General features: G+C 49.3%; 1 protein-coding gene across 6 annotated transcripts in view; it reads right to left on the bottom strand.

Moving 5' to 3' along the window:
• The window catches only part of syne2b (spectrin repeat containing, nuclear envelope 2b), a 96859-nt gene that overhangs the window by 37424 nt on the left and 40966 nt on the right, over nt 1–18469 (bottom strand). For all 6 annotated transcript variants that reach the window (XM_072699151.1, XM_072699148.1, XM_072699149.1 and 3 more), the window contains 21 exons: nt 18266–18430; nt 17751–17906; nt 16559–16800; nt 14241–16305; nt 13436–13770; nt 13212–13356; nt 12027–12227; nt 11188–11447; nt 10450–10609; nt 8770–8925; nt 8552–8692; nt 8151–8333; nt 7794–7931; nt 7337–7522; nt 7122–7244; nt 6831–7016; nt 5841–5936; nt 5593–5736; nt 4494–4589; nt 4250–4348; nt 156–3203 (listed from right to left, as the gene is read on the bottom strand). In XM_072699151.1, the coding sequence (XP_072555252.1) occupies nt 156–3203; nt 4250–4348; nt 4494–4589; nt 5593–5736; nt 5841–5936; nt 6831–7016; nt 7122–7244; nt 7337–7522; nt 7794–7931; nt 8151–8333; nt 8552–8692; nt 8770–8925; nt 10450–10609; nt 11188–11447; nt 12027–12227; nt 13212–13356; nt 13436–13770; nt 14241–16305; nt 16559–16800; nt 17751–17906; nt 18266–18430 (8325 nt within the window). The remainder of the gene's footprint in view (nt 1–155; nt 3204–4249; nt 4349–4493; nt 4590–5592; nt 5737–5840; nt 5937–6830; nt 7017–7121; nt 7245–7336; nt 7523–7793; nt 7932–8150; nt 8334–8551; nt 8693–8769; nt 8926–10449; nt 10610–11187; nt 11448–12026; nt 12228–13211; nt 13357–13435; nt 13771–14240; nt 16306–16558; nt 16801–17750; nt 17907–18265; nt 18431–18469) is intronic.

Genomic DNA, 18469 nt, shown 5'->3' with positions numbered 1-18469 from the left:
ATTACAGAGGACATGCATTGGGCAAGCTGATTAAGCATTGGCTATTACGGAGTCCAATAACCAGCGGGGAGCTGGTTAAGCCTTGCAGCCCTGTAGGGGGCCTGTAGGAGTGATCTACAGGAGGACCGGCGTCACCATTCAGAGATTGTGCTTACCAGGTCAGCAGCTGGAGGTGCAGCAACTGGATCCTCCTGGGAAGGACTGAGTGAGTCGCCGGGCACTGCATGGGTGTGGGAGGTGTCAAAGGACTGTGTGGGTGTAGGAGCCACATCCTGGTGGTCAGCATCAGTCTCCATATGCAGTCTGGGGGCTGTAGCCTGGTGGTCGGCAACAGTCTCTGTAGGCAGTCTGGGGGCTGTAGCCTGGTGACCAGTATCAGTCTCTATAGGCAACATGGAGGCTGTAGCCTGGTGATCAGTGTCAGTCTCTATAGGCAACATGGAGGCTGTAGCCTGGTGATCAGTGTCAGTCTCTATAGGCAGCCTGAGGGCTGTAGCCTGGTGGTCAGTGTCAGTCTCTGTAGGCAGCCTGGGGGCTGTAGCCTGATGATCCGTGTCAGTCTCTATAATCATCATGAGGGCTGTAGCCTGGTGGTCAGTGTCAGTCTCTGTAGGCAGCCTGAGGGCTGTAGCCTGGGGGTCAGTGTCAGTCTCTGTAGGCAACATGGAGGCTGTAGCCTGGTGATCAGTGTCAGTCTCTATAGGCAACATGGAGGCTGTAGCCTGGTGATCAGTGTCAGTCTCTATAGGCAGCCTGAGGGCTGTAGCCTGGTGGTCAGTGTCAGTCTCTGTAGGCAGCCTGAGGGCTGTAGCCTGGGGGTCAGTGTCAGTCTCTGTAGGCAACATGGAGGCTGTAGCCTGGTGATCAGTGTCAGTCTCTATAGGCAACATGGAGGCTGTAGCCTGGTGATCAGTGTCAGTCTCTATAGGCAGCCTGAGGGCTGTAGCCTGGTGGTCAGTGTCAGTCTCTGTAGGCAGCCTGAGGGCTGTAGCCTGGTGGTCAGTGTCAGTCTCTGTAGGCAGCCTGGGGGCTGTAGCCTGATGATCCGTGTCAGTCTCTATAATCATCATGAGGGCTGTAGCCTGGTGGTCAGTGTCAGTCTCTGTAGGCAGCCTGAGGGCTGTAGCCTGGGGGTCAGTGTCAGTCTCTGTAGGCAGCCTGGGGGCTGTAGCCTGATGATCCGTGTCAGTCTCCATAGGTAGCCTGGGGGCTGTAGCCTGGGGGTCAGTGTCAGTCTCTATAATCACCATGAGGGCTGTAGCCTGGTGGTCAGTGTCAGTCTCTGTAGGCAACCTGGAGGCTGTAGCCTGGTGGTCAGTGTCAGTCTCTATAGGCAGCCTGGGGGCTGTAGCCTGGTGGTCAGTGTCAGTCTCTATAATCATCATGAGGGCTGTAGCCTGGTGGTCAGTGTCAGTCTCTATAGGCAGCCTGGAGGCTGTAGCCTGGTGGTCAGTGTCAGTCTCTATAGGCAGCCTGGGGGCTGTAGCCTGGTGGTCAGTGTCAGTCTCTATAATCATCATGAGGGCTGTAGCCTGGTGGTCAGTGTCAGTCTCTATAGGCAGCCTGGAGGCTGTAGCCTGGTGGTCAGTGTCAGTCTCTATAGGCAGCCTGGGGGCTGTAGCCTGGTGGTCAGTGTCAGTCTCTATAATCACCATGAGGGCTGTAGCCTGGTGGTCAGTGTCAGTCTCTGTAGGCAACCTGGAGTCTGTAGCCTGGTGGTCAGTGTCAGTCTCTGTAGGCAGCCTGAGGGCTGTAGCCTGGTGGTCAGTGTCAGTCTCTGTAGGCAACCTGGAGGCTGTAGCCTGGTGGTCAGTGTCAGTCTCTGTAGGCAGCCTGAGGGCTGTAGCCTGGTGGTCAGTGTCAGTCTCTATAATCACCATGAGGGCTGTAGCCTGGTGGTCAGTGTCAGTCTCTGTAGGCAGCCTGGGGGCTGTAGCCTGGGGGTCAGTGTCAGTCTCTATAATCACCATGAGGGCTGTAGCCTGGTGGTCAGTGTCAGTCTCTATAGGCAACCTGGAGTCTGTAGCCTGGTGGTCAGTGTCAGTCTCTGTAGGCAGCCTGAGGGCTGTAGCCTGGTGGTCAGTGTCAGTCTCCATAGGTAGCCTGGGGGCTGTAGCCTGGGGGTCAGTGTCAGTCTCCATAGGTAGCCTGGGGGCTGTAGCCTGGGGGTCAGTGTCAGTCTCTATAATCACCATGAGGGCTGTAGCCTGGTGGTCAGTGTCAGTCTCTGTAGGCAGCCTGAGGGCTGTAGCCTGGTGGTCAGTGTCAGTCTCTGTAGGCAGCCTGAGGGCTGTAGCCTGGTGGTCAGTGTCAGTCTCTGTAGGCAGCCTGAGGGCTGTAGCCTGGTGGTCAGTGTCAGTCTCTGTAGGCAGCCTGAGGGCTGTAGCCTGGTGGTCAGTGTCAGTCTCTATAGGCAACCTGGAGGCTGTAGCCTGGGGGTCAGTGTCAGTCTCTATAATCACCATGAGGGCTGTAGCCTGGTGGTCAGTGTCAGTCTCTGTAGGTAGCCTGAGGGCTGTAGCCTGGTGGTCAGTGTCAGTCTCTGTAGGCAGCCTGGGGGCTGTAGCCTGGGGGTCAGTGTCAGTCTCTATAATCACCATGAGGGCTGTAGCCTGATGATCCGTGTCAGTCTCCATAGGTAGCCTGGGAGCTGTAGCCTGGGGGTCAGTGTCAGTCTCTACAATCACCATGAGGGCTGTAGCCTGGTGGTCAGTGTCAGTCTCTGTAGGCAGCCTGAGGGCTGTAGCCTGGTGATCAGTGTCAGTCTCCATAGGTAGCCTGGGAGCTGTAGCCTGGGGGTCAGTGTCAGTCACCTTAGGAGCCCTAGGCACTGTAGCCTGGTAATTAGTGCCTAGATGCATGATTTTGGTTGTTGTATGCATGTCCTTCGCCGTTGGGGCAGACACAAGATCCTCAGGGGCAGTTTCACGGTCTGGAGACAGGGTGTTGGCTTTGGCATCAGGTGACTGCTGGCCTGGCATTTCCCCGCCGTCGGAGAACATGAGCGAGACCCGCAAGTGTGTGTCTCTGCTGGCTATGGCCTCGTCCCAGACCTCCGTCAGACGTGCCCCCAAGTGTGTGTGTGTGGCAGGCACTGCGTCCCTGAGTGGCTTTACAGCGCCAGAGCCCAGGCCGTGTCTCTTCAGCCCCCCTGGCTGGCATTCTGCCCCCCTCCATGCAAGCCTACTGTGTCCCATGAGCTCCTGACACAGAAAGAGAGAGACGGGAGGGGGTAGATCACTCGCTGCATTTATTATTATTTGACCCCCCCCCCCCCCAGACATAATGAAACCCTGGAAATCTTCACATGAACATTTAGAAAGGTCTTCTTTGCATGCACAATGACAGAGTCATCGTTTCCCCTCACTACATTAACACGCATCCAGAGAGTGTACAGGGACAGCCATTAACATTCAGATTACTGGGTACCTTTGGCTGAACACACACCCCGCAAGCTGTGAGCCACATTCAGGCCCCCGAGAGGAATATTCTTATTACCACTAATGAAGGTGAACTATTCCCCCCGGTCCTGAACAAAGCAGCAGAACAACAGCAGGTTATTTATAATTACATTCAGAATATTAAAAAGTTCCCCTAAACGAGCAAGCACATTAAGGAAGACTGAACAGTTAAAAAGGCACCAGCAACTCAAGTTCTTAGTGACATTATTCTTTTCCCAAACAGATATTAAAATTAAGATAACACTAGTTATAAAACAAGATGCACAGTATTTCAACTGGCTTTACAAAAGCATGCTAAAAAACAATCAGGATTATATTTAGATTTTAATTATTGGATACAGAGTATTAATTAAAATTAAGGCTCATGTAGCTTGAGTTGCCCAAAAAATGTTAAAAATTTTCCTCTGAATTTCAAAGAAATTAAACAGAAATCATTAAAAAATAATAAATAAATAAAAGCAAACAGGTGAGAGCTGTCAGATCATTCTAACTGTATCCAGGTTATACACACTGGCAAACTGCACATCGAGTTTAAAGTCTTTGCTCCAGACCACACTGTTTTTTGGAGCGGCATTAACCCAGGACAGCCGTACTCCGTGATCCTCCATCGCTTAACACCCAAAGGTGCTGGAATGAGGGGAAGGCACTAGGAGCCCCTTTAAGGCTCGTTAATATTCAGAGCTTTGTTGCCATGTAAACCTAGCTATGTCCGTGGACTAGGAGAGCACACATCTCTGCTGTGCTTTGGGGGATGATCTGGAGAGGGTTACTGAGGGGGCGTTCGTTACCAGGCACTGAGAGAGGGACTCTTGGCTGCCTGTGGCTGCAGGCTCGGGCCGGGCTTCTTCCATGCCTGCAGCAGCTGGGAGCAGGACTGCCGCTATGATCTGGGGACAGGAGACTGGCGTCATGTCTGCAGCAGTGATCGAAACTGACTTTACAAAAACCAGGTATCCAAAAGGAACAATTCTTTACAACGGAGAGCAAAAAGAAAGCATACAGGGCACTTTATTGTATGCCTGCAACTATTACCTTGGTTCCACCCTCAGGGCAGGGCTCGGTCACATCGCCTGTGAGCTCAGCAGTGCCACCTGGCACTGCAATCTGCTCCTCACCCGTGAGAGCATCCTGGGGAAGCGAGTATGGGAAAGACAAAGGTCACAGGCAATGCCGACACACCTCACTGGAACCTCCCACTGCGTGGCTTCTGTAGCAGTTTATTTAGCATCACAAGCCAGTGTACCCACTGTTTCTTCTTCAAATACTCCATCTAAACACAGGCAAACTCATGACCCCAAAATTCAATGTTTGACAGCAGTTAATGTGTGTTTTTTGGGAGAATGAATGAATACTTGGTGTTTTTAACACAGTACATGTGAAATTCTACTTTCTCCTTACACAAATCCCAAAAATGACAACTTTATGGTGCCCCCTGCAGGACTTAAACAAGAATAACAATTTGGCACATACTGTACACAAAAAAAAAAACAAATCAGAAAAAGGAAAAATTATCCAACAGAAAAAAAAGCATGAAAAATAAATCATAAATCAAATAAATCAAAAGAATATACAGAAACAGGAAGAGACAGTTTTGGTGTGGACAAAAATAGAAAAGGTAAATAATAAAGACACAAAATAAAGAGGGGAATTGCTAGAGGGGAGGCCAGCATTCCTGTTCCTGTTTACCCCTGGAATGGACAGGAAGGTCTGCACAGTGTGGAAAACCCACACGTTCACCTGGGACCGACAACAGACATCAGTTACTGTGCTGTATCCTGCACATGATGAGCACAAAACTCATAAATCATCAAGAGAGACTGATGGAAAGTTCAGGCTCACTCAGACTTACGAGGTCTGCTCAGTCTGTCTCAGATAAGGCTGATTTGTTATTTCAAACCTGCTTTGTGTATTTCATAAAAATAAAGAGAAGAGAAAAATGTCACTAAAGTGTCATTACGTCACCACCAGGCAAACCCCGTCCCTCAACAGGGTCACTTGCCAATACGCTGCCAGTCAGCCAATCCCAGCTCAGACTGTTTCATCTCCCCACACCGGCTAGCAGATTTTGTGGCCAAACCTGGGCCGTGGCCATCGTTAAGGGCATTTTAATAAAGAAGGTATGGGGAGGTACCTCATATATGCTGACCCTCTCAGCATTCCAGTGCATCCTCTGCTCAGGGCTTGACTCCTCCACGACCCGGAGTGACGCCCCGCTTTTCATCAGCGCCTCCTCCAGGTGCACAATGTGGATCTGACCCTCCTCTATTTCACTCTCCTGAAAGGCAGAAATGAGGATTAACTGTGGTGAGGACAAACCTCCCAACTACCAGGCCTCAGGAGAAGGCAATCGCTGCAGGTGACCCTGAAGAAACTCCTCACCTCGGATTCCACCAAAACAGGGCCCTGAGCTGGCACTGCTGGGCTGGTCGCTGCCACTGGCTCATCCTGCTCTGCTGCTGCTACGCTGACAGCCGCCTGAAGAGAGCAGCAACACAAGTGCGATGGCTGATCCGACACGTCTCTTCGTTCACCACCAGCCCACATACTGTGGCCGGATGATGTCATCCCCTCACTGTGTTCAAGGCCAGAGCACATTCCAGCCCAGAGTCCTCCCACAGTCCGGCAGCACGACCTTCACCGGGCTGGAGACAAAGCCACGGGCCCTCCCTAGAACTTTAGCCACACGGCAACTTGAAAGCACCGGGGCGGGGGGGGAAGGATGAGGGGAAGCGTGCTGCTCCCACCATAATAAAGCGGGGGGGAGATCGCAACGAATGATCAAAGCGCAGGACGCTTTTGCTATAATTAAAATCACAGAACCCCTCGGATGGACTCAGGGAACCGCTCGGAGAAGACAGCCCAGTGGTTCAGGGTGGGGACGCGGTTCTGCCCGCAATTTAGGAGATTTAAATCTGCTTATGAGTATCGCCTGGCTGGACCTTATCTCAAAAGAGCCCAACCAGCAAGCCCAGCAGACAGTCTCCTTAGCCCAGGCTGGGACTGGGGGTCTCAGCCATTGACAGGAGCCTTTGATGATGTTCCCAAGGACACTGCCTGCATCGTACCTCCAGACACAAGCCAACATGAGTTAGATCCTCCTGCTTTCCACAAGTGGCCACTCCTCTAATAGAGGCTCTAATAAAGGCTCAAGAGCTTTAATTGGACTGAACTGACAGAGAAAGCAGAAACCTCACGTTCCTCCCATTACAAAACAACAAAACATCACTTTTGTTTTTTTCTGTAAATGAGCACAAAGGTTCCAGCTGCCTGGACTCTGCTAGAGCGCCCCTGCTGTAGTTAGTAATCAGCCTTTACACACAATGTAGGTGTGTTTAGCAGGCATCTTTAGCAATAAGCACTGAGATTTACCTGCAGAGTGGCGCTCCGCTCACTGAGCTCCTGCTCAAGACCTTGTATCTGCAGTTGGAGCTGTTTCGCCGTTTGGAAGACGCTCAGGGTCTCACTGGCCCCTTCCGGAAGACGCAGATTCCCTTTGCACATCTCTATGTCAGTGATGGTCCTCCTCATTGCCTGGAGTGTGTCCTGAGCCACCTGCTGTGACATCACGGGCCACACACAGCCACACACGCATTGCCCGTTAATATGACTCTTTTCATGCAGGGGAGGCTACCACCATCTAAAGAACAGAATCCAACTGACTTGTTGTGCCCTAAGCTGGTCCTCTGGATTGAGGGTGGCCACACTGTCAATGGAGAAGGCAGACCTGACCTCATCCATGGTTTTTTCCATCATCTTCATCTTCGTCTCCATGGCATCCACCTCCTAATAAGCGTGAAACCAAGAAAACTCCGCAGTGAAACAGACCACCTCCATGGATAAGAAGTGAATTTCTGGACATTCCCTGACGGACTCACTGTTGCGGCACGATCAAGCTCAGATTGTGGACCCACAATGCTTTGCTGCATGGCGGCGACCCTCTGGTCAGCCTGGGTAAGCTGCTCTTCCAGAGCAGCCGTGTCACACACTGCAGAGATCTCCTGCAGCACCAGCATGAAGGCCTGAAGAGTCCTTCTCACCTGTTCTGAGTCGTTCAGGATGCTCTGTTCAGATCAGGAACACAGAACTCAGACCTGCTAATGTCTGTCCATATGGGCCAAATCTTTAATTTTCCTGAACCTGTACTAGACAACTGGACCACACAAGCTCTGTCCAACTAAACTGCACCACACTCATCTAGACAGCCAAACGAATAACGTACATAATCATGTGTTTGCATACATACAATACATACAGCATAATAAGTCAAATACTTATCATGATGAGGTCAGCTCTATGGGAAGCTAAGTGATGGGATGCAAGTATCAGACTGACCTGCAGGGCGGAAGCATGGCTGTTGAGGCACTTAGCTGTGATGTAGACAGATGGCGCTTCCAGCCAGGACTGAGCCTCAATCAGCCAGCAGTTGGAGCTCCTGATCATCTCTTCATGTTCCTTCAGAGAAGTGTGGACCTACAGGACAACAGGGCAGATGACATCATAACTGTTCATGCACATGCATGCACCGTTCACTTCATATTTCAGATACAATTCATTTAGTAGCTTATGTTCCAGAACAAACTTACCAGAACTGCCATAAAAGTCCAATCTCAATAGGAAAGGAATGCTGAAGACAGCCTGGGCCAAGTGTCCAGTGATGCAAGGCATGCTGAGAAACGTAGGCTCACTCACCTTGCCCAGGAAGCTGGTCCTCTGTTCAGCCTGTTTAGCAAAACGCTGGTGGAGCTGCTGTATCTCCATCAGCTTCTCCATCAGCAGCTGGCCCTCCTCAGGCTGCTCCTCCAACAGATCCTGCACCTCCACCTCCAGTGCCACCATGCAGGAGTGCCAGAGATCCAGCTCGTCCCATACACGCTTCATGCACACAGCACATACACAAATACAAGCAGATGCACAAGTGCACTGTTTACAGGTATCTGGCTCACAGTAAGCACTCATAAACAACTAAAAAGGCATATGTTCACTCAACTGATGACCATATTATTTCATTTTCATTTAAATTTATATTTTAAGGAGGCTTGATGACATTAGATTAAATATAGCAGGCAGTGAGATCTTTGATCCCTACATACCTTCAGCATACTCTCAGCCTCTGATGCTGTGGAGCTCTGCTGCTCCAGTATGGCCAGCACTGACTGCAAACCCTCCCGGATCTCAGCCTCCCTGTCAGCCAGCCTGCGGAGGGGACTGTTCTTCTCTACTACCTCTCCCACCTGTGGCAGACCAGAGGGGTTCAAGCCAGAACAGAATATAATAGTTGATAAGCCTGGTCTTGCATCGTCCATATCACCTTCTGCTCCACCTCTTGCAGGGAGCGCGTGGCCTCCTGTAGCTGTGCTTCGATCTCCGTAGGAACCAAGGTGTACATTTCCGAGTACTTCATCTGCAGGCCATCCATGATGCCCTGCAGCAAGGCCTTCTGGGAGCCCAGATTGGCCTGGATGTCCTGACGGAGCAACGTGGTCATGAGAAAGTTACAGTGTGTCACCACTCTCATGGAGACAGCAAAAACACACACACACAGGCACACGTACGTGCATCAGGACATACACGCGCTCGCTTGTAAAAACAAGGAGCTATTTAGCACCTTCCCATCAATCTCAAAACCACATGAAAATGAATGGCTTACCAAGTAAACACAGGTAAACCCTTCCAAAGCTGCGTTCTGACTCGCGATCTCTCTCTGTTAGAGGGAAGGCAGAGCTCCAAAGCACACAAGCAATCATGGACACAGCCTTTCAGAGGCCAGTCTGCTCACCCCCAGGCTACGAGAGAAGAGCTAACGAGTCCCTTTCTCCTGATCATCATCCAGACCGAGACTGGAAACCAGAAACTCAAGTACAAAGCACACGGGACCCGTGTACGGGGTGGGACATCACAGCCCCCCAGCCCTGTCCTTTATAAGAGACGATACAGTTGGGTACAAAAAGGGCTTCTGGGGGAAGGGGGTAGTATCATGGGATGGGGACCCTGGAGTATCCATTTACATCACAGCACACAAAGGAGGCGCTGCAGGGCCTTTCAGGGAGGACCACCCCCCCTCCACCATTCTTTCAGGGAATGAAAAGGTGATGGGAGATTCTGGACAGGAGTCAGCACTTTGGATTCAGTAACACATCTCTCATCCTTAGGGCAGAACAATGCGAGAGAGTGTGTGTGTGTGTGTGTGTGTCAGGGGGTGGGGGCAGCTTGGGAGAAACCGTCACTCGTCCTCCATTCGGTCATGAAACATGAAGCTGGCAGATTCACGAAGCACAGTGACACTGAAGACTCCTGGAAAGGCCTGCATAGATTCCTGCACACCCCCACCCAGACACACACACACATCTTATTTACCAAAGTAGGTTAAAAGCACAAAGAACAGGAGGATGGTGAGTGTTTTCCCGAGAGCCGATTCACGGTGAATTCTGGACAGAGATTATCCTTACTGGTTACAGGGAGCACAAACGCCGCTTTGTGTATGAAGGGGCGATGTGCCTCGGACCTCATTAAAATGGCATGTTAATTGGTTTAAAAATTGGCAAGTTACACATTTTTTTTGTCCTAAAACAATGCAAATATTCTGTTAAAACACAACAGGGCTCTCGATGGCAAACTCCAAAGTGTACTGTGGTGAAAGCAAAACATGCAGTGATAGCGGCAACAGGGTACAAGCAGTATTTACACAACACGACACGGAGCACTCGTGTTCCAGGACCATGATCCACTCACACAAAACAGGACAAAGGCTGAAGCTGTGCTCAGTGTTTCCTGCTTTACAAACAAACACTGCCTGGTTCTAGAAGGCATATGCCTCCTTCCCTCAACAGACAGAAGCAGTGCTTCTCGTTCACACAGACAAACACAAAACCAGACACGTGCACCGAACTGACAAACATTGGAGAGTCATGTGGATGTATTGGTGTTCAATGCCTCCACATAAAAGTGACCCAACGATTACTATGATAGGGTAGGGTCAAAGTTCACACACCTGCAGCTCCTGGGAGTTATGAGTGTGCTCCTGCACGGAGAGGAGGGACGAGGTCCTCAGCAACCATTCCTGAATGCCCTGGATCTCCTCTTTCACTCGCTCTCGCTCCTGTACCTCCATCTGTGCAGCCCGACGGTCCAGCATGCCTCTCTCTTTCAGGCTGTGGATTTGAGGAGGTCAGGGGGTCACAGATTGGAAACACACATCTGGCAGTGACTGCAAAGCTGTCTGTGTGGACTTTGCAGGTTAGACCAATGTGTCCCACGGAGGAGAGCGCTGTTAGATCTGTGCTGGTGCAGGGTACGTGACCGCAGTGCTGTCCTATGCTGGCTGTCCCTGACCAGCAAGGCTCTGCAGGAGTCTGACACACGGGTGTCCAGACTGTGATGGCCCAGATTCCAAAGACAGCCCACTTCTACCAGGCAGGAGACGGACAGCTGGGAAATGAAGTTTCTGAGGCCAAATATTGCCTTGTGCAAGTAATGCAGACACACACTACATGACAGGTTTCTACAGGTATTACATGTAATCTACAGAACTTAAACATAGCCATAACCCAAAGAATCTCCTTGCCTGGTATAAGAGATCCATAGAGAGAGCAAATTAACCATAAATCAACCTTAGATTACAAGTTAGTACTATTACAAATGAATTGCCAGCAAGATCTGAATTTGAGTACAGGCAGTCCCTCGATTCCGAACATCCGACTAAACCACAAAATGTGCAAATCCCTCTTACTCTTTGTATTGGTCCTGCATCATTTGCAGCTTCTGGCAGAGGACGATGGGCGGAGTCTGTTCCTGGTGGGCGGGGACTCCCAGGAGACGTGCTACCTGCAGTTCCAGGGCGGTCAGGGCCCGGTGCTCGCAGTCCAGCCTTTCCAGGTACTGCTCCACGTGTGCCAGCAGCTCCTGCGGCTCCTCTGGGGAGGCCGCCTGGCCACGTTTGTCTGGTAGCTCATGACACAACTGGTCCAGCACAGTGACAGCCCTGTCCACCTGATCCACACACAGCAAACGTCAGTGACAGAACATTTGACTGAAAAATGCAGTGTCGCTCACATGCACGGACACAGACATCATCTGTATATAGGGCTGTAGGACAGCAACCTGGGAATCACCACAACAGCCACTGCTCTTAACCCGGAAATATGACAGGAACACAAGCAAGGCTGGGGCAGAACTTATGGGCATTTTTCAGCCAGAAATTACACGATCACATAATGGGATCTGGCCGTCTACTCTCAGGATTTGCCTTCAAAAGAGAGCTCATTCACCCAGTCAGTCCCCATGTATGGGGGGGATGTGTTGGCCTCCCCCTTTTCAGACACTGCCAAGTGGGAGAACATAGTAATCAACCAGAAGGCAGCATTTAAAATGTACATGACAAAAAACACGGGAAACCTCGAGTGCAGATGGAACTGTGTAACAGCATAAATTACAGTTTAACAGTGTTAATCCTGTCATACGTTCACCCCCGTTATTACAGTTTGTGGTCGACTTAAGAAGGTGACTGCTAAACAAAGCCGCAGTTGAACGTATGTGTATGTTGGCGTTCGATCAAGTCAGGTGACTCACGCTCTGGTCGACGTTCCTCCACTCTAAGGCTCGTTGCTCTGAACGTGCGCGGAGGTTATGGGTGGAACGCTGCAGTCGCACCCACCGCCTCCAGGTGGCGTTAATGAGCTCTGCTCTGGTTCTACTGCACCCCTGATGTGGACACCACTCCCGCAGCTCTGCTAACCTCCCCTGCAGTGAGTCCACGTCCTGCACCAGCACCTTTACAGGGAAGCAGGACGGGCAAAGAGACTGTTACAAAATATTTTCAAAATACCAGATGCATTAATACGCAAGAATTTTGACCATTTATTCTGATGGACACATTACGATCCTGGGAGTCAAGCCAGTGACTTCCCCAAAGCCTATTTGGAATGATTTGTTGCAGTATGTTAAAAAGAAATACAATATAATGATAACGCTCATATTTGTACTGTGTGCAAATATGAACAACATTAAATTTACAAGCTAATAATAGCAATGGAAGAATAAAACTTAGTTTGGCTTAAGCATGGGGAAGTTCAGGACACAAACAGTGGATCAAATCTCAATTAGCCGCAAAGACTCGCCAAGGTCTCCAACATTAGTGGATTTCCTGTTGTTTTCATAGCAGTATCCCCAAGACTGGCTTTCTCAAAGCCTCTTGCTGAGCACCTTCTCTGCAACGTCCCACAGACTGGTGCCATGTCAACACACACCAGTGACTCTGTGCATGTCTGTAACTTCTTCCACAGACATGCTGGATACGACACTTGATTAATTTCCTGACGGAAAGTTCAGCTATGAAAGGGTTTCAGAAGATGAATTCACGTTCAAAATATTTGGGGCCATGTGTTTTCTAAGCGGCCTTTTGTAGCCCCAAGTTGTTGTTTGACAAAAAAATGGCATGATGGAATCTCCTCTTAGTTATGAACAATAATACCTGTAATTCAACCCCATTAGAACAAGGAACTAATTTTGCAAGAGCCACTGATTTTTAGCCATCTAGGCCACTCATTCACTCAGTGTTTCAGATGATAATTAAAACATTCTGAAAACTGTTGGACATCAGCTCTCAGGCAGTGGAGCTGCCAAACCCAAGAAATATGACTGAACGAAGACACCCAGTGGATAGTTTTTGAAACTGCAGTTAAAACAGTAATGGGTGTGATTTCACTAATATATTAAAACAGAGCAGGCAGTAGCAAACTGGATCATTTTACAAACCCGCAATTTTTCTTGCTGATCCAAACACTCCTTTAGTGAGGTCACTTTGTCCGAGATGCACTCTGAAAGCCTGGATTCTGAGGTCGTCAGCTGCTGCAGTGTCTCTTCGTGCTTCAACTGAAAGACACCCTGCTTTTCTGTACATCTGGAGGTGGCAAAGCAAACAGCTTGTCATCACTAGCTCTAAAGACAGCTGCATCCCTCATATTTTTTCCCAGCCTTACCTCTCTAAGGCCTCCAGATGAAGCTGACCTTGGGCCAGGATCACAGAGAGCCATACCAGCAACTGACTCAGGACCCTGTGATGGAGCTGCTCGGCCTGGTCGTGGAAGAGCGAAGCCTGCTGAGGGGCCAGCGCCTGCAACTGCTCCACGTGGCCTTGGAATTCCTCATTCAAGCTGACCAGAGCATTCCGGACAATATGAAGCACATCCCTGCAGGGCCCGATCCGGCAGAGGCCAGGGAGGACGACACGCTCGGCATCTTGGAGAAGCCCAATAAGACCTCTGTAGGTGGCACTGCAGTTCCTCAGTGCTTCCCGGGCGCGTGACAAGCTCTCCTGGAAAAGCCAAACACTGGATTCACTGGATCCATTTTCTGTACCTGCTTGTCCTATTCAGGGTCGGGGGAGTCTGGAGCCTATTTCAGAGGCGATGGGCGCAAGGTAGGGAGCACACTGGATGGGACGACAACCCATCGAAGGGCACACATACATACACATCTACAGGCAATTGGGTAACTTAACATGTTTTTGGACTGTGGGGGAAAACCAGAATACCCAGAGGAAACCCCATGACAACACAAAGAGAACATGCAGACTCCTCATACATAGAGGCATGGCAGAGACTCAAACAACTGGCCCAGAGGCGTGAGGCAACAGTGCTAACCACTGCACCACCAAGACGCCCCCACTGGATTCTACTACAGGAGCAATCTATAATACTGAGCTGAAACTCCCTTCTAATAATACAAGTACAACAGAACAGCTCAAGACAGATCTGTGTCTCAGATTCTCATGAAGTACCCTACCATTCGCAGGTGACAGGCCTTCAAAGTCTTCTCTTTCAGCAGCTCCACATCACCAACAGTCTGCCATGGTCCCTTCTGTCCTGCCTCACTCTTGTGCTCCAGGGCGTCTAGCATTAGAATCCTGGCCTCTACATTTTTCTGGAGGGCCAAGCACTTTTTCAGCTCTCGGGTGACGGCTTCCTCACTGGGGCTCACTAGGAAGGACTGCTGCATGTCCTTTTCAGCCTGCTCTAGGAAGCTCAGCAGGGCCTTGCGTTCTGTAGGGTAGTGGAGTGCCTTAAGTAGTTCCCACTCCAGTATCCTGATGTTGTTATGGACAGTCATTTCCCAGGTGGAGAAGATCTCCAAAGCCTCCTGAATCTTCTGCCTCTCCAAGCTGAACTGGGATGGATATAGGTCTGGTGAGATCTCCTGTAGGTGGTCCATGGCTTCCTGACACAGCCTCTTCATCAGTGGGAACTGGATAAGGAGAGCCAGACCAGCAATATACTGGTCCTCCTGATTGACGTTTTGGTCCTTCATCTGTAGGACCTGTGCTTCCACGCTTTCTTTCAAGCCATCAATCTGCTGCCTGTAGCATAAGAACTTCTCGTGTTCAGAAGACTTCGCACACATTTTGTCAATTTTGTTCTGCAATTCAACAATGATGCACAGCAACTCTTTTCTATTTTCATCAGAGCAGTTGTGTAGTTGATCCACCTGGCACCTCAGCTCTAGAATCATGTGTTTAAAGGGCTGCAAGTACATGAGTGAGTCTTTAGTTATGGGAAGGCCACATTTCTTTAAGTCTGATGATATCTGCCTAAGCTTTTTTTCAATTGAGGTCCAGTTCTTCTGTGAGGAGTCCTTTTCTTTCAGCAACTCCTCCAGCTCCAGGCGGTTTGTTCTCTCACGGCTGATAATAGCCTTAATCTCCTCCTGGATACCTGTGAGTTTGGCATTCAGACGGCAATTTTCATCGATGCTAAGCTCTGAGGAGATGTCCTTGCTCTTCATTATCAGGGCCTCTGTGACTGCTGCCTGCCTATCAGCCTCTTGGAGAGTATCTTGGAGCTGCCAAAGTCTATGATCCAAGTCAACTGTCCTGCTGTCACCAGGGACTTCCATAATAGCCTCTGCCCTGATATGGGCCACCACCCAGGCATCTACGTCTGTAATTTGAACAGACATTTTTTCTCTCACCTGCAAGCCAGATTCCACCATCTGCAAGGTTCGGGCTAGCTTTTCCGAAGTCGACTGAGACAGATCCTCCAGGAATTTGAGCGAAGACAGCACCACAGGAATGTCAGCTTCCTGCAGTTTGGCCGTCAGCTCCTTCACTTCCTCCACCAGACATTCCAACTGAGCTTGCTTAGCTGCAAAGTCTGCCTGAAGCTTCTTTAAAGCTTTGATTTGCCGATGGACCTCTTGTGGGAGAAGGGCCACCTTCTTCTCAGCTTCAGTGTTTTTTTCTATTTGCTTCACTGCAGTGAATGCCTCTTCCATCACTTTCATGATTTTAACAATTGTGGCATCACAGCTACATGGCATTTGTGCAGAGAGCTGGTCTCGCACATGGTCCAGCTCCTTCTTCACACCCTGGAGGGCCAGAGAAATATTCCTCTTCTCTGTTTCACCTGGAGAGGCCTGTTCAAGAGCTTCAGCCGTGTGCTGCAAGTGCAGATACCACTGGCTGGCAGCTGCCAAGTCTGCGCCCACTATCAATAGCTCCTCAGCTCTCTTGCCGTTCCACTGTACAGGAGTAGCCTGAGAAGGGCCCAGGATCTTCTCTAGCGCCTCAATCTGATGGTGAAGGTCCTGGGTCTCCAAGAGAAAACTGCTGACCTCCTGGTTGAGGACAGAGAGGCGGTACAGAGATGTCTCTGCAGCTCTCCTCAGGATCCTCCACTCCTCTTGCAGCCCATCCAGCTGGGATTGAATTACTGATCGATCTGGCGGGCCCAGATAAGGCCACATTTGGGCATGGATCTGCAGTAGTTCTCCCAGCACGGACCTCTCCTGCTCCATGTTTTGCAAAAAAGCCTTTAGCTCCGCTGCTCTTTGTGGGCTGCTCTCCATGGGCATTCTGAACAATAGAAACATGATTAAATACAAATAAAAGGCTCAGTGGGCTACTCTAAACATCTCTTGTAGGATGTAGGCTTAATATCTGAACAAAATTTTGACCCCAAGTTAAAAATCTACGTCAGGAAAAAAAAAAGCATACTGTAAGATACCAACACTACCTCGAAAGATTTAAAAATAATAGCAAAGACATTTTGAAAACAAATTTAAGGTTTACAGGTTTTCAGATAATGCAACAAGAGGCCTTGACTCACAATGTCAAGGCTTCAAACTCTGTCGCCAGTCTCTCCAGTGTGGCCCTGGCAGCCTGGGCCAGCTTCTGAAGCTGCGTGGAGAGCTGCAGCTGGCGGTCCTTGGTGCAAACGGCAGCCTCGGCATCCCATAAGGCTTCGGTCCACTGTGTCTCAGCGAATCGCATGGCCTCTGTGCCTTCACCCTCAGACACTGCCTGGAGGTTTAAGGAGGCCAGCTGCTCCTTTGCAGACACCCTGCAAGCCTGCAGTGTCAAATCAAAAGTATCACAAGCATACAGGCAATACTTCCATGACATCTTTAACACTAGAACCACCACGAAACTCCTTTAACCGCCAAGCAAGACATGCGTATGCAGCCCTTTGAGCTTTGAGCTAATGTATCATCAGCGTTAATAACAGCAGCGAATCCAACACCCGAAACCAAAACTCCGTAATGTTCCTAACAGTGCCTGCTCGGCCATGAAATCATAAAGGTGAAAAGTCTTTGTTGGATATATAGATGTAATATATTGGTGATTTCACGTCTGTCAAAGTTTCCTCAATGTTACAAATTAAGTCACTTGAAACAATTTGAAAAAGTACGTTATTAATTGAAATTAATTGTAAAATGCACTTTTCGGCTGAAGCGGCTTGCCATTCCATTTGCATTGTTGCTCCAACATATATAAAATTAATAAATAGAAAACATTTTCCATGTCACTTTTGATATCATTTTGAAATAATAAGCTTGCCCATACCCGATTTAAAGTGATTAATTCTTTTGGTATTTATGTTAAAGCAGGGCATTTATTTTATTACCAGTGTGGGATTAAAATCAGTTTCATAAGATTAATCTATGAAAACCAATACTTGAATCAACGAGCAAAACAACATATGATATAAACACCACTGCATGGTTTTACAGCTTTGTTTGGGTGTCAGTAACTGCAGCTGCGAGGATTAATGACTGTCATGGTTTCATGATGGGTGAATGGTATAATAATGCAATGGCCCATTAGCAAAGACAAAAAAGGTGTGATATGCCAAAGTACGACGCTGCTGGCGGTTACAGGTCGTCGAAAATACGCTGGCAGTTCCTAGTGTTAGCACAAAATCAAAATTTCTGTCAAAATTAGACTGGTGACAAAGAAGCGGCACCAATGGACAGAGGCTCACTCATTGGTTTGCGCAGCTTCCAATGGGAAGCTCTCACCTCAGCCTGCTCCACCTGCTGGGCCATGGCAGCAGCATCAACCTCAGCAGGCCGATTCTGACAGCTCAGGGCTGTGAAGACCACCCTGCTCAGTCGGGCCTCCAGGTCCCTGTCCGAGATATCCAGGGTGTCTGCACCTGTCCCTAGTGGCTCCCCCTACGACATCCCAAGGGAATCCAATCACAACTTCAGTCATGTTTCATGACAAGGCCACATTAAAATAAAACTTCCTGGAGAATCACCTGGCCAATGAGAATATTACATGCGTTTAAAAATTTTCCTCCAATCAGATTTGTCCCCCTTATATTGTTATGCTCTCTCATTCATTTAGCTAGTGACATCCTGAAGCAACACGTACTTGTCTCAAGAAAACTGCAGCATTTCTGGCCTTTTAATGGACATCCGAAGTGTGCCCACAATATCGTTTAAATACGTAGCAGACATTTTTTAACTTGAGACTTCAATTCTAACTTGAGAGCTCCATTCTAACTCGTCTCTAAAACACACCTACTCACCCAGATGAAACAATGGTTCGGTCCCGTCTCTACCAGCTGCTCGACCTTTACAAAGATCTTGTGCATGGCAGACTCAATGCAGGGTTCTTGTGGAAGACCTTCTGTGCTGAGCCCCTCCCTGGCTTCAGCAGGGATCTCATCGCCTGCCTTCAGGCTTTTGTTAGGCTGCAGTAGGTATATAAACACTCAGTCTCAATTCAAGTC

The sequence above is a fragment of the Paramormyrops kingsleyae genome, chromosome 14, assembly GCF_048594095.1.
Source record: "Paramormyrops kingsleyae isolate MSU_618 chromosome 14, PKINGS_0.4, whole genome shotgun sequence".
NCBI classification, from domain to species: Eukaryota; Metazoa; Chordata; class Actinopteri; order Osteoglossiformes; family Mormyridae; genus Paramormyrops; species Paramormyrops kingsleyae.
Note: the sequence above shows the minus strand (reverse complement) of the source record. Positions and strands in the feature narration are given on the sequence as shown.